Source organism: Bolinopsis microptera, chromosome 5 (genome assembly GCF_026151205.1).
Source record: "Bolinopsis microptera isolate Bmic1 chromosome 5, MBARI_Bmic_1.0, whole genome shotgun sequence".
Taxonomy (NCBI): domain Eukaryota; kingdom Metazoa; phylum Ctenophora; class Tentaculata; order Lobata; family Bolinopsidae; genus Bolinopsis; species Bolinopsis microptera.
Genome location: NC_087076.1, coordinates 13045039 through 13057888, shown reverse-complemented (window position 1 = coordinate 13057888; position 12850 = coordinate 13045039). Strand labels below are relative to the sequence as shown.

The 12850-nt window shown below is 39.6% G+C and overlaps 2 protein-coding genes across 3 annotated transcripts in view; one reads left to right on the top strand and one right to left on the bottom strand.

The window, feature by feature from the left end:
* Positions 1 to 12850, top strand: part of LOC134815976 (uncharacterized) — a 578562-nt gene that overhangs the window by 47192 nt on the left and 518520 nt on the right. The window lies entirely within an intron of this gene.
* LOC134816145 (KICSTOR subunit 2-like) overlaps positions 45 to 12850 on the bottom strand; it is a 30446-nt gene continuing 17640 nt past the window's right edge. Inside the window, exons 4-11 of one of the 2 annotated variants that reach the window (XM_063824912.1) lie at positions 5434 to 5589; positions 5029 to 5157; positions 4282 to 4476; positions 2016 to 2125; positions 1641 to 1805; positions 1272 to 1331; positions 568 to 738; positions 58 to 381 (exon numbers count right to left, since the gene is read on the bottom strand). In XM_063824912.1, the coding sequence (XP_063680982.1) occupies positions 246 to 381; positions 568 to 738; positions 1272 to 1331; positions 1641 to 1805; positions 2016 to 2125; positions 4282 to 4476; positions 5029 to 5157; positions 5434 to 5589 (1122 nt within the window). In that variant the 3' untranslated portion in view covers positions 58 to 245. Of the gene's footprint in view, positions 382 to 567; positions 739 to 1271; positions 1332 to 1640; positions 1806 to 2015; positions 2126 to 4281; positions 4477 to 5028; positions 5158 to 5433; positions 5590 to 12850 lie in introns of both variants that reach the window. The other variant, XM_063824913.1, reaches the window with a different exon arrangement.

Sequence of the window (12850 nt, the reverse complement as noted above, 5' to 3'; positions counted from 1 at the left end):
GTTTTGCTGAAATTACTGAAATATAATTAAAAAGGTAAGAAATTAGAAGCTCACGTTGGGTAAAATCAAATAGTCAAAAATCTAATCATAGTCTGACTCACACAAGCAAAAAATGCCTAAGTCTCTGTATAAATAAAATAATTGCTGTTGAGTTCGTTGAATTTATCACAACTTAAGCAATGATCCGCATTTAATGCAAAAACTAACTTAAAAAAAAACCGATTTCATTTAAATACTGGTGCATCTCAAACCTTACTTAAACTCATACTATTTTTGAAATCCTCCAAGAACTTAATAATCTCGCTGTCTCTCTCACTCTTCTTGGTGTTGTAAGAAACGGACAGGAAGACATTCTCGTCAAATAACAGCAAATAGTACGACCTGGAAATTCAATGATAAAATCAGTTCACCAATTAGTATCAAAACAGATCTTCTTAAATGAGGAGAAGGCTAGAAGTCAGTTCACAAGAAATTGACCAAAGGTTCAACATAATGACCAAAGTAATTTTAAATTTCCTTCACAAAGTCACAACAACAAAACTCGACATAAACACGATAAAAACATACCTGTTTCGCTTCGTATCGTAAATATAAGGTTTTCCATTCTTGTGATAAACATCAGAATAAAGATGTACAATCTCCGTCTTCGTCTCCTCGTCCAGTGTCTCGTCCTTTCCATTTCCGTAGTGGAAGATCACTTCAAACTTGTCTATGAAACTGTGTTTCGACGCAATCTCCCTGTATTGGTTTACTGTTACGAATAAATAATAATGTAGTTTTAACCCTCTAATTTAGTGGAGTCTTGTATACTATGCTGGTGTGTAGTATACACTATACAGGTACACGTGCGTGGTATACAGGTACACGTGCGTGGTATACAAGTACACGTGCGTGGTATACAGGTACACGTGCGTGAGCAGAAACATTGCAATCACATTTTATTTCGTATTCTTAGTTGATATCATATATAATGAAATTGAATGGATCCAGAATGTTTTTAAGGTAGCTATACTAGCTATTAAGGCTAATTATGTCAGTAAGATGTCTGTGTCTTTGGGATATCAGCAATCAACGAGAAATAAAAACATGATCGCTATGATTAATTCTTTACATGTTGATCATCGGTAATCCCATTTGACAACAAAATTAATTTAGGACAACTTCGATAAATATTCTATACGTTGACACAACTGTTTATTATATCTAGGTGTGCCAGTAAAAAACATTGAACTCTGTTTTTGCTACACGTTACGGTACACGATACAACTTACCACGACCTAACCAAGCTAATGTCCGAGTCTTGCGAGAGTGCATCGGGGGACAGCGCCCTGCTATCACGTCATCAATTTACTACACGTGCAAAATAACTACACGCGCAAGATAAGTACACGTGTGGAAAGGTGGAATGATCACACGTGCAAAAAAGTTATAATTGACCGAACTATGCTGTTGGATGTTGACGGTCCCTCTAGCTCCGGAACAGTTTAATTGTTCCATCAAAAGCACAATTTCGTCAAAAGTAAGTTTGTCTTTAAAATTATATACTTACTGTAGTAACAAAATCGCCGATAAAAGTCCAGATTTCTACCTAAGGTTAATTTAATTAATTAATTAACATAGCCTGGTTAACTGGTTGGTACCTGTGTGCCTGTTCACTGAACAGCTTACACCCATGCCCCATAAAGGGCCGCTCCAAGTTAGCAGCATTCAGGATCAGAGATATTGTAGCGGCTTTACTTTTCTTACTGAAGTCATTAAGCTTTGTCCGGTGGTCCACTATGTTCGTTGTCGAGCTACGCATTACTCTGAAACACGCAGCTGTTGTCAATGGCAACCAAATGACACGTGATACTAGGTATCTGTTTCTGTTATGGTGGACAATATCGCATTATATACATGCAGCTACCACGCAGCACCAATCTGCATACGTTATTTAACTTGAGACGGCTCGGACAAAAGAAGTAGTATAAAAGACAAAACCGGTAATGGTATAATTGCAATCCAGGGTAACGTACTTTCTACTGCTGTCCTGAAAGAGTGTCTTGGAGAAATAGAGCGTGTATTTTGAAAGGAGAAGCTCGTATAGTTTGAAGAACCATTTGTATAACTCTGGAAACTCATCATCCTGAAATTCAGAATTTAAGATAAAATAACTGGCAATAATTTTGGAACTCACGACAGTTGTGTTTGTAAAAACCTCAATAAAATATTAAGATTATATATTAATCTTGTTCCTCGACCTGAAAAATCAGGATCAAATAAAACAGATATCCTCGTGTCATTGCTCAGTGATCCAACGCTATAACAATATGATGTCCCAAAGTGCTAGGAGAACAAATTAAGGATTAAGAGAGTTGGAGAACCTTGGTATTGGCCCCTTGTTACCCCTTGTTAACAATTTTCCTCTATTCAGCATAACCTACTCTTACTCGGTACCGTACCCGTACACCTTTTTCATGCATTTTAAATACTGAATAAGTAACTCGTTCTTCATTCTTCAAATTGTATCACATTTTTCTCCACCTTAGTAATAATTTCAAGAAAGAAAAAAGAAAAATCGAGGGACATAATACATTTATCAGCCTAGAAAAGACTCCCGTAACATTTTATCTATACTATTATGTTGCTACATTAAATATATGACAATTCCTCATATTTATCTCCATTGTATTCACACAAATAGTTTCATTAAAATACTTGAAGACTTTATCAAAAGGAAAGTCGACCTCCTCCATTACTACACCCTTTTCACTTCACCTCACTCAATTCACCTCATATTTTATTACTACAGTATCTGCCAAAACCAACATGGCCCATGTAGGAAGGGGCCTTGACGTTGTTTCCCACTTGGCCCTGCATCCAGGCTGACGGTCGGCCTCCACTCTCTCAAAATTACCTTTAGTGAAGGCCGATGATCAAAAAATAGCGATGTTAGAGCTTTGTGTGAACAAATCCTGACCTCCTTTTTTTCACCATTGGAGTCGACTCTCGCAAATGCGAGAGGAAAGATCCCGGGGAGGGCACCATTGCTTTTGGTGGGTTGCATAATATTTTTTTATTTAAAAAAAATGCATAGAAAGATACAGAATAAAAATGCACTTAAAGGCGTTTAAAATAACTCGTACGCGCGACATCAATTAACACCATGTGACAACGACTTTAATCACGTGACTTTACCTTTAAAAGCATAGTTTTTGAGACTATTTTAGGTTTTATCCACGAAACTTATTAAATTACGTCGAACCACTTCTATTTATATCGCTTTTTTTTATAACATTTTATAAAATTAACCCTACAATGTGCGCTATAAAAAGTTGTTAACTAACCAGTTACTGTGTGTTTACCACTTACCTCCTCCACTCAATATTCTGAAAGCTCCCACTACAAAAGCCATCATTAGAATCTTAATAAACAGCAATGTTTTTTCAGCCCTAATCATGACAAGTGACTTGAACCGAACACTACAACATTTATGACGCATGGGTATAAGTACATAGGTGCAGATTTCGTTTTGAGGTGAACTTTTATGTTCCCGAGAAATCTTCTTAAGTTTGCTTTTTTTTCTCCTCGGGCACATTCGTAACCTACGGGCCAGGTAAACCTAAACTACATTTTGACCGTTATGTACGTCGGTATCTGTTGAGGAACCAAATCATCTGAAAAGCCCTAAACCTATATTTTGCTCAGGCACGTAGCCAGGATTTTTCTTTGGGGGGGGGGGGGGGCTGTCGGCGGGCGAAGCTGCAAGCTGTGGCAGGGGTCTGGGGGCGCAGCCCCCAGCAGGGTCCAGGGGCGGACCCCAATGGCGGGGGCTAGGGGGGCGCAGCCCCCCGGAAAAATTTTGCGAAATAGGGTCTTTTAGGCTAAATTGAAAGTTTAATGAATTTACAAAAATGTATGGTTTGGCATAATCATTGCCTACAATCCTGACCTGAGTAATTTCCCCCTTTGAGACTTTATTTTGGGTTGAAAATTGAGTTCATCGTGAGGAAGTGAAAAATCTCTGGTTCAAATTTGGATTTGAAGCCATGTTTAATTTTTTCTGTGGAGGTCACTTTTTTGCGCAGAAAGCGCTCGATTTTAGGGGAAAAAAATGTATGTTTGCTTTTATTTTTATGGTCCCGTCGGCACCTGAAATCGACGAAATCTGCAGGGGTGTATAAGTATACCAACTAGTTGTCAGTTGATATACTAAAACAACTGCTATACTAAAACATTTCGGCTCATGCTTTCTAATAATACGATTGACATTTTCACAATTAACAAAGTTAAAATCCTAACCTTGATGATTTTCTTGCCCATAAGAGAGCGTTCCTTGCCCTTGTAACCCTCTATAAACTCCTTGTAAGTCTGGTTGTAGTTGTGGAGGTGGAGGAGGGAGCCGACAAAGTCCCACTGAGCCAGGGCTAGGGAGCAGGAAAAGAGTTGCTCCACAACGTTCGTCTCGTATTCTAGCATGTTCTTCATCGGACTCAGCTGCGGGGTGAAGCTCCGTGTTATTGAACTGGGTGACTACTCAAGAAACTGGGTGATTACTCAAGGAATAGTATTGGTGGTTACTCAAGAAATAGTATTGGTGGTTACTAATATTATGTGTGTAATTGGGCCTCGCTTCTAAACTAACTTCATTGCACATTAGACCATAGACAATTCAGTAAGGACCTATGTGGCAAACTTGCTTCCAGAACAAAACAAAAAATATAGGAGCAGAGTTACTCAGTCATCATTATTGTCAACCTTGCTTTCATTACTTACTTTTTCTTAGTGAGTACTAATAAAACCAAACATGTCCGTTGTCTGCTCGGTTTGGCGGTGCATTAAATAACTATGGGTTGTTTTCTTTTGCTTTCATTTCTAAGGTTAACTTACAGCGTCTGATTTGATAGTATCAGTCATTTCCCAGACTGCTAAGGTTAACTTACAGCGTCTGATTTGATAGTATCAGTCATTTCCCGGTCTGCTAAGGTTAACTTACAGCGTCTGATTTGATAGTATCAGTCATTTCCCAGACTGCTAAGGTTAACTTACAGCGTCTGATTTGATAGTATCAGTCATTTCCCGGACGGTGTGCAGACTTTTGAGACTGTCTCTACAGAACGACGTCTTTACCGCTGTCTCTGCGTCTTTACAAAACTCTGTTATTATCTGGTCGTGTAACTGGGAGAGGTTATACAGTTTACTGCTATGAAACAGGGTAATTCAGATCGTTACTGAAATATGGTGACAAAATGTGTTCTTCCCGTACGTTTTTGTCCTTATTTGTTTTTTGTTTCTTAAAGACTACAGCAATGACTAAAAAATAAAACTGCTTGTTACGATATTACTGTGATTCAAATTATTATACTCTTTCACATTAACATTAATATTTAAGTTGCAAAAGCAGATAATTATCCAAACAAAACGCACGTGCCCACCCTCCTCCAGCACACTCACCATGGTGAATCTAGCGTTCACGTAGATATCCAGTTCCGCTGCAACAGTCCTAACCAGGGCTGTGACGTCATTCTGTGACGTCATACTCACGTCACGTGACGTCATACCAACGTCACGTGACGCTATGGCTCGCAGATCTGACTTTAATCTGTCCACCTGAGGCGGGAAACTTGGTAAACTTCTGGGGATGTTACAGATTCAACGTTATACACGGAGATTTAGCATTTTCGGGTCCCTCTGGCCCTCACTGTTGCTCAATGTTGCTATTCAAGCCAATAAAGAATTTATAAAGGTGACACAGGGATGGTACGTGTGGTGAGCAGCACAAGATTCTGGTTGACGTAGAACCATTGTGTCTTGATATAAGAAACGTTAATAAATATTCATGCTCAAGCATCGAACTAATTTTCACACCACCAGGTAGTAATTTGACCATTTATTGATCGTGTTTTCTTTTTGTGTACCCATTTGGGTATTTGCCTGAGAAGAATCTTTCGTAGTTTGAGAAGATCCTTGTTGAATAAATGAATCGTACTTCAGTGGGATTTATAAATTTATTTGCATGGTATTTTGTGGAGACTGAAACTTTGATCATATTAAGATATTACCAGATAAACTTAGTTCTTTTGTTCAAATTTCCCATTGTTTCTGAATAGACTCAGTGAAGACAGATTCTAATGGACATAAATAATTTCCAATATTCAGCTATTTATTTCCATTAGAATCCTTCTTCACTGAGTCTATTCAGAAACAATCAGAAATTTGAACAAAAGAACTATCAAAATGAGACTCAATAACACTAAACGAATCCACCAGATAAACTTAGTATCATATCCCAAGTTTTATAACTTCAAGTGGTCAGAGCATATGCAGGTGGGTGGGTCTATTTTGACTATAAAACTCAGTTAGTGTTTTGGACTAAGTTGGGGTGATCTTTGAAGAAATTTCAACACTAACTGGCATGCAATTTCATATCTTTTGCCCGGCAATCTCATATTTCCATTTATGAGTTAAAAGCATAAAATGAATTAACATAGTAAAGCTGCAAACAACAGATATATCTATAGTTCAAAACACAACGGTTAGATCTATCCAGTTTTCTCATATTTCCATTTATGAGTTAAAAGCATAAAATGAATTAACATAGTAAAGCTACAAACAACAGATATATCTATAGTTCAAACACAACGGTTCGATCTATCCAATTTTCCAATACAATAGAATCTTATATTTACAATATTGGTCAGGGTGCTATAAATAGGCAGCATTTCTATAAGTCCAATTCACGTCATTAACATTATAAAGCAACATCTTGTGGATTATGAAGGTCACTCTGGAGCGGAGAGACACCGACTTGACTGTGGACGGTCAACTTTAAATTCATTATTTCCCTTTTGTATGCGCTGTTCTTCTATCTAAGGATTATTTACTTACTTGATACTTGATAAGGTCTCCTCAATCATTCGAGTGACATGCACCAAGGAATTGCCGCTTATGTCGTATCATCTTTCTCCAGTGCTTGCGGTTTCCTGCCAACTCTCGGACCTTATCAAATACAATGTCTGGATCTCCTGTAAATGTTACTGCGTCTTTTAGGACACAGGTTCCGAGGTTCGCCAATTCTTTCTTGGCCGACCACGTGATCTTCGGCCGAGAGCAGGTGTCCAGTCAAATGGATACTTTGGTAGCCTGGTGTCCGGCATTCTAGAAACCAGCGAACCAGCGAAGACGGTTGGCACTGATGTAGGTTATAACCGGGTTTATTCTTGCCCGCTCCAACACTTGAACATTGCTCGTCCGGTGGAACCACTCAATTCGAAGGATTCTCCTCAAACAGTTTTGATGAAATAGTCTTCCAAATATTACCGAGCTGATTGAATGCTCCTGAGGCTTTCTGGATCCGTGCAGACAAGTCCCGGTCAATAGTCCCATCACTTGATATAATCGACCCAAGGTAAGTGAAGTTGCTGACTTGCTGGATAGCCCTGTCTCCTACTGTAATGTCCACCGTTGATGCTTCAGTATACGGCCTCTGTGATGTATTCTTGCCGATGGCCATAACCTCTGCTTTCTTCGCATTGATTCTGAGGCCAGCCTGAGCCGCATACTTGCATAAAAGATCAGTCGTCTCCTGGAGACCGTCCTTGGTGTTGTCAATGATAGCCAAATCATCTGCATAGTCAGTATCCAGGACGACTGTATCCTGACCAAAGCTGGTGGTAGCTCTCTGCAGCACTGCCCCGTGTGACAACAATTTGTTATCCTCAGCCCGCTGCGCAGGCAGGTTGATGCAAACATTAAAGATAGGTGGACCCTGAATATCCCCCTGCCCAGAACCAGATGTAACGTCAAACCAATCAGAGAGCTCACCATTATGTCTGACAGCGCTGACGGTGCCGCAAAAGAATGCTTGCATTATGCGAATGTATATTGTATTTACAAATTACAAGGCAAGCCATGATATAATGACTGAAAGCTTTCCAGATAAACTCCCGATTAATTGAATCGAATGCAGCTTTAAAGTCAACAAAATTTATCATTTAAGAATTTATAGTTTTGTAAAAATATAACAGGTACTTAAAGTGTGACTTTTAGTGTGACTTTTATTGTGGCGTTCAGTAAAGTTTAAAAACTTAATAAACTTTTTTAAATTAAGTCTGTAAAACCATAGACCTCACTTAGACCTATTTTTATCTAAAAATGTTGTTACTTTTAAGTTTTCTAGCAAAAGAAGAATAAAAGAGCCAATATGTACCCTACAGGGTATAAATAGTGTTCATAGTTTTTTAGTTATTACGAAATAAGATAAAATTGACCTGTAAGAAGGAAGTACATTACGTTTCATGTCGTTATATTTTAACAAATTTTTAATCTACAGGTACGATGGCCAGTTTTTTCAACACACTCTTCATTCTTATCAATCTTCAAATACTCTTCGGTCCAAATCCATTTCTTTGCTTCACACCAAGGTTTGGACCTGTTTTTATACCGTCAGAAAAGATTGTGACGGAAAGGGCGCGGAGGGAGATTTCAACGGAAGGTGACCATCAATTTGAAATTAATGGTATAAATATAATCCAAATAGCTAAAACAGACGTTAGTACAGATCACCCTCATTTTCAAGCAAAAACAGACGCTGCTCCAAAGAAAAAAGAGCCGAGGATAGAGATTAGAGACGATACTGATCCGATAGAGGAAGGGGAAGGGAAGAAGATGGAAATTGAAGATGACACTGATTCGATAGAGGAAGAAAATGGGATGATTATGGGAAGTGGGAAGAAGAGAAAAGTGGACCGTGGAAATCAGAAAATGTCTCTCCCAGTTTTTCTGGTCTCTACCGTCATAACACTTCTCAACTGCGGCCTTGCTCCAGTTTTCATACCCTTGAATCTAGACACCCTAAAGTCCCTAATAGTGATCTCCAGAGACAAGCAGCCCTTGTTCCTGCTGTTCGCTGCTGTTCCCTTGGTATGTTTAATAGATCTTATCATTGCTATGATCGAGGGAGTTGTGATATGGATTGACATTTCTAGAAAAGGCTGTGAAATGTTGGGATTCTTACAGATCACCATATTCCTTAGTCTGTCTCTCATCCTATCCACCATCTGCCTCTACCGGATCACAGCAGTTCTCAGGCCCAGATGGTACAAGAATATCGCCAGACGAAAAGTGGTTCTGAAGATCATAGCGGTGATCATTACCTCCTCCATCGTACTGTCCATCCTGCTGATCACGACCAAAACTATCCGTTTCAGGTACCTGGGTCCACCTCACTCCATAGGCTGCTCCCTCTACGTGCTGAAGAAGATGCTGCACATCTTTACTTCCTTTCTCATTGTCATTACACTTCTGGTGAACCTCATCCTGGCCTCTACACACTACGTTCTTTACCGGTACTTTGGAAAACCGACCTCCACAACCCAGGAAATGAAGGCCATGAAGAAGGGGGCCCTCTTTGTAACCTCCCTAACCACTTTCTCCTACTTTATCTGCTACTTTCCCGCTGTTATCGTCAACTTCATCCTCAATATTGACCACGTGTACATCTCGGAAATAGGAACCCCGTACCTACTGATCCTGGATTTCATCCTCACCCTTTTGCCGCATCTGTACTCCTGCATCCTGCCGCTCTGTCTCGTGACAGGGAAGACTTTGAAAAAGGTGACTGCAGCGGCTAAAGCCACCAAGCAGTCAGATGTGACGTTCGCTATGACGGCTGTGAAACCAGTGGCGTACCAAAGGGCCCCGTAGACCCCGCTATCAGAGATTTGCAGGTCTTTTTTACAAAAAAATCTTTCGATTTAGCAGCGAAATGTATCGTTTCCCGGCAAATTTATCGTTCGGTCGATGCGAAAAGAATATTTGAAGTACAAGAAGCTCCAGGGGGGGGGGGACCGCCAAAAAACTGTAAGGGTGCCCCAAAAAATAACCTGACATTTTTTTATGGACCATACAACATTTTTGTAGGGGCGCCAATGCATTTCAGACTTCAGTGGGGGAGGCGGTTCAAATGGTAACGTTACGCCACTGTCTGTGACAAGAGTCAGGGAGTCAGTGGAATTTTTTGGTTCGATTTTAAATACAACGGGAGAACTTGCTGCATGCTGAAACCTTAGTTGTAGTGAACGCTGAACTTAGTCGTACTGAACGTACGTTCCAATCATTTTGTAGTGAACGTTTGTGAACGTTAGTGAACGTTAGTCAATATTTTGATAATTTTTCCGATAATTTTTAACTTTAGATGGATACAATGAGATAAAACCATGTTGTCGGAATTAGACAGTAAATAAACAATAATGAATAAAAATAAGTCACTAGTATAGCAAATAGTAATGAAATTATTGCTCCTTAATTCGTGAATTGTTCATAAGACGCAAACTTGCGTTAACATAAATAAGGTCTCGCTGCTTTTCAACTGTAAGGCGGTTTCTTTTTTTTTGTTTATCACCCAGTCGTACAAGCTCCAATTCGTCTCACAGGGTGAGGCTCATGTCGATTATTTCATAATAGCAATTAACGTTCCTTATGTTCCGAACGTTAAAATCTTTTAGCGAACGCGTTCACAAACTATTTTTAGTGAACGTTCCGTACGTTCACTACAACTAAGGCTGAAACTATACCTCAGCGGTGAAAAGCTGAAACTATTGACCAAATAAAGGTCAGATATTTGCGGCTGTGGTATAGGGTCACGGGTGAATACGCTTGTTTAAGTTGAATGATTTGGAGTTTGTTTATCACAGTAAACGACCGTGACATGATTTCAGGCCTGACCGGGACCGGGATCGGGACCGGGACCAAGAATCCTGAATTAACCGTGACCGGGACCGGGACCGGGATCATAAATCAGCATTTGACCGGGACCGGGATGAAAAATGTGACTTGACCGGGACCGGGATAGCTCAAAATTGGCAATCCCGGTACCGGGATTCCCGGTACCAGGAGTTCCGGTCGATTACTGGTTAATTCATGATCATAATTTATTACTCAAACTTGTTTAGCAATTTCAAACATTGTTTTATTTGGCTCAGAGGATGTTTAAAGATGAAATTCACAATGAATGAAAGGAAAAACTTAAAATTACAGTGAATGAAATTATGTAAAGATCCCGGTCAAAATCCCGGCAAATTTGAGTGATTGACCGGGACCGGGACCAAGAATCCCGAATTAACCGGGACCGGGATCATAAATCAGCATTTGACCGGGACGGGACCGGGACCGGGATAGCTCAAAATTGCCAATCCCGGTCGATTACTGGTTTATCATAAAACTTGTCATAACATGAAATTTGCTGGTTTCGGGTTACAAATAGTTGAACATGTCGTGTTACTGCTTATCTCACAAGTCCTTGTTAGGATTGGCACCAACTTATCTGCAAAACATGTTTATTGTTCATGGTCACTTATTGAAACCTATTGTTTCATCTTTTCTAAGTTTGGTGACCGTAGCTTCTTTGTGGTGGCTCCAAAGAAGCTACGGAGATTTAGCATTTTCGGGTCCCTCTGGCCCTCAATTTTGCTATTCAAGCCAACAAAGAATTTATGAAGGTGACACAGGGGTGGTAGGTGTGGGTGAGCAGCACAAGATTCTGGTTGGCGTAAAACCATTGTGGCATTGTGTCTTGATACTTTGATATGAATGTGGAACCTGTCATTCCTGGTGCACTTTCTGTCGCTCTCTCACTTCTCAGTCTCTCATAGGTCCTGGACGTGTTACAATCGACCTTGCTATCAGTTCGAGCCCACGTTGCGTACGACATTTTCATGAAAGAAACGTTAATAAATATTCATGCTCAAGCATCGATCTAATTTTCACACCACCAGACGTAGGTAGTAATTTGACCATTTATTGATCATCTTTTCTTTTTGTGTGCTCATTTGGGCATTTGCCGGAGAAGAATCTTTTGTAGTTTGAGAAGATCCTTGTTGAAGAAATGAATCGTATTTCAGGGTGCTATAAATAAAAAGTATTTCTATTAGTCCAATTCACCCCATTAACATTATAAAGCAACATCTTGTGGATTATGAAGGTCACTCTGGAGCGGAGAGACACCGACTTGACTGTGGACGGTCAACTTTAAATTCATTATTTATATTTTGTGATCGCTGTTCTTCTATCTATGGATTATTCATAGTTTTGTAAAAAGATGAAAAGTGCTTAAAGTGTGACTTTTAGTGTGACGTTCAGTAAAGTTTTAAAACTTAATAAACTTACCCATTTCTCTTTCGTTAATTGTTTAACTTTTTTTTAGGATAAAAGAAGGATAAAAGAGCCAATATGTACCCTACAGGGTATAAATAGTGTTAATAGTTTTAAAGTTATTACGAAATAAGATAAAATGGACCTGTGAGAAGGAAGTACATCACGTTTCATGCCGTTATATTTTAACGAAGTTTTTATCTACAGGTACGATGGCCTGTTTTGTCAACACACTCTTCATTATTCTCAATCTTCAAATACTGTTCGGTCCAAATTCATTTCTTTGCTTCACCCAAATTGAAATAAATGGTATAATCCATACAGCTAAAACAGACGATACTACAGATCACCCTCCTTTTCAAGCAAAAACAGACGCTGCTCCAAAGAAAAAAGAGCCAAAGATAAGGATTAGAGACGATGCTGATTCGATAGAAGAAGGGGAAGGGAAGACTGTGGGAATTGAAGATGACACTGATTCGATAGAGGAAGAAAATGGGATGATTATGGGAAGTGGGAAGAAGGGAAAAGTGGACCGTGGAAATCAGAAAATGTCTCTCCCAGTTTTTCTGGTCTCTACCGTCATAACACTTCTCAACTGCGGCCTTGCTCCAGTTTTCATACCCTTGAATCTTGGCACCCTAAAATCCCTCATAGTGATCTCCAGAGACAAACAACCCTTGTTCCTGCTGTTCGCTGCTGTTCCCCTGGTATGTTTGTTAGA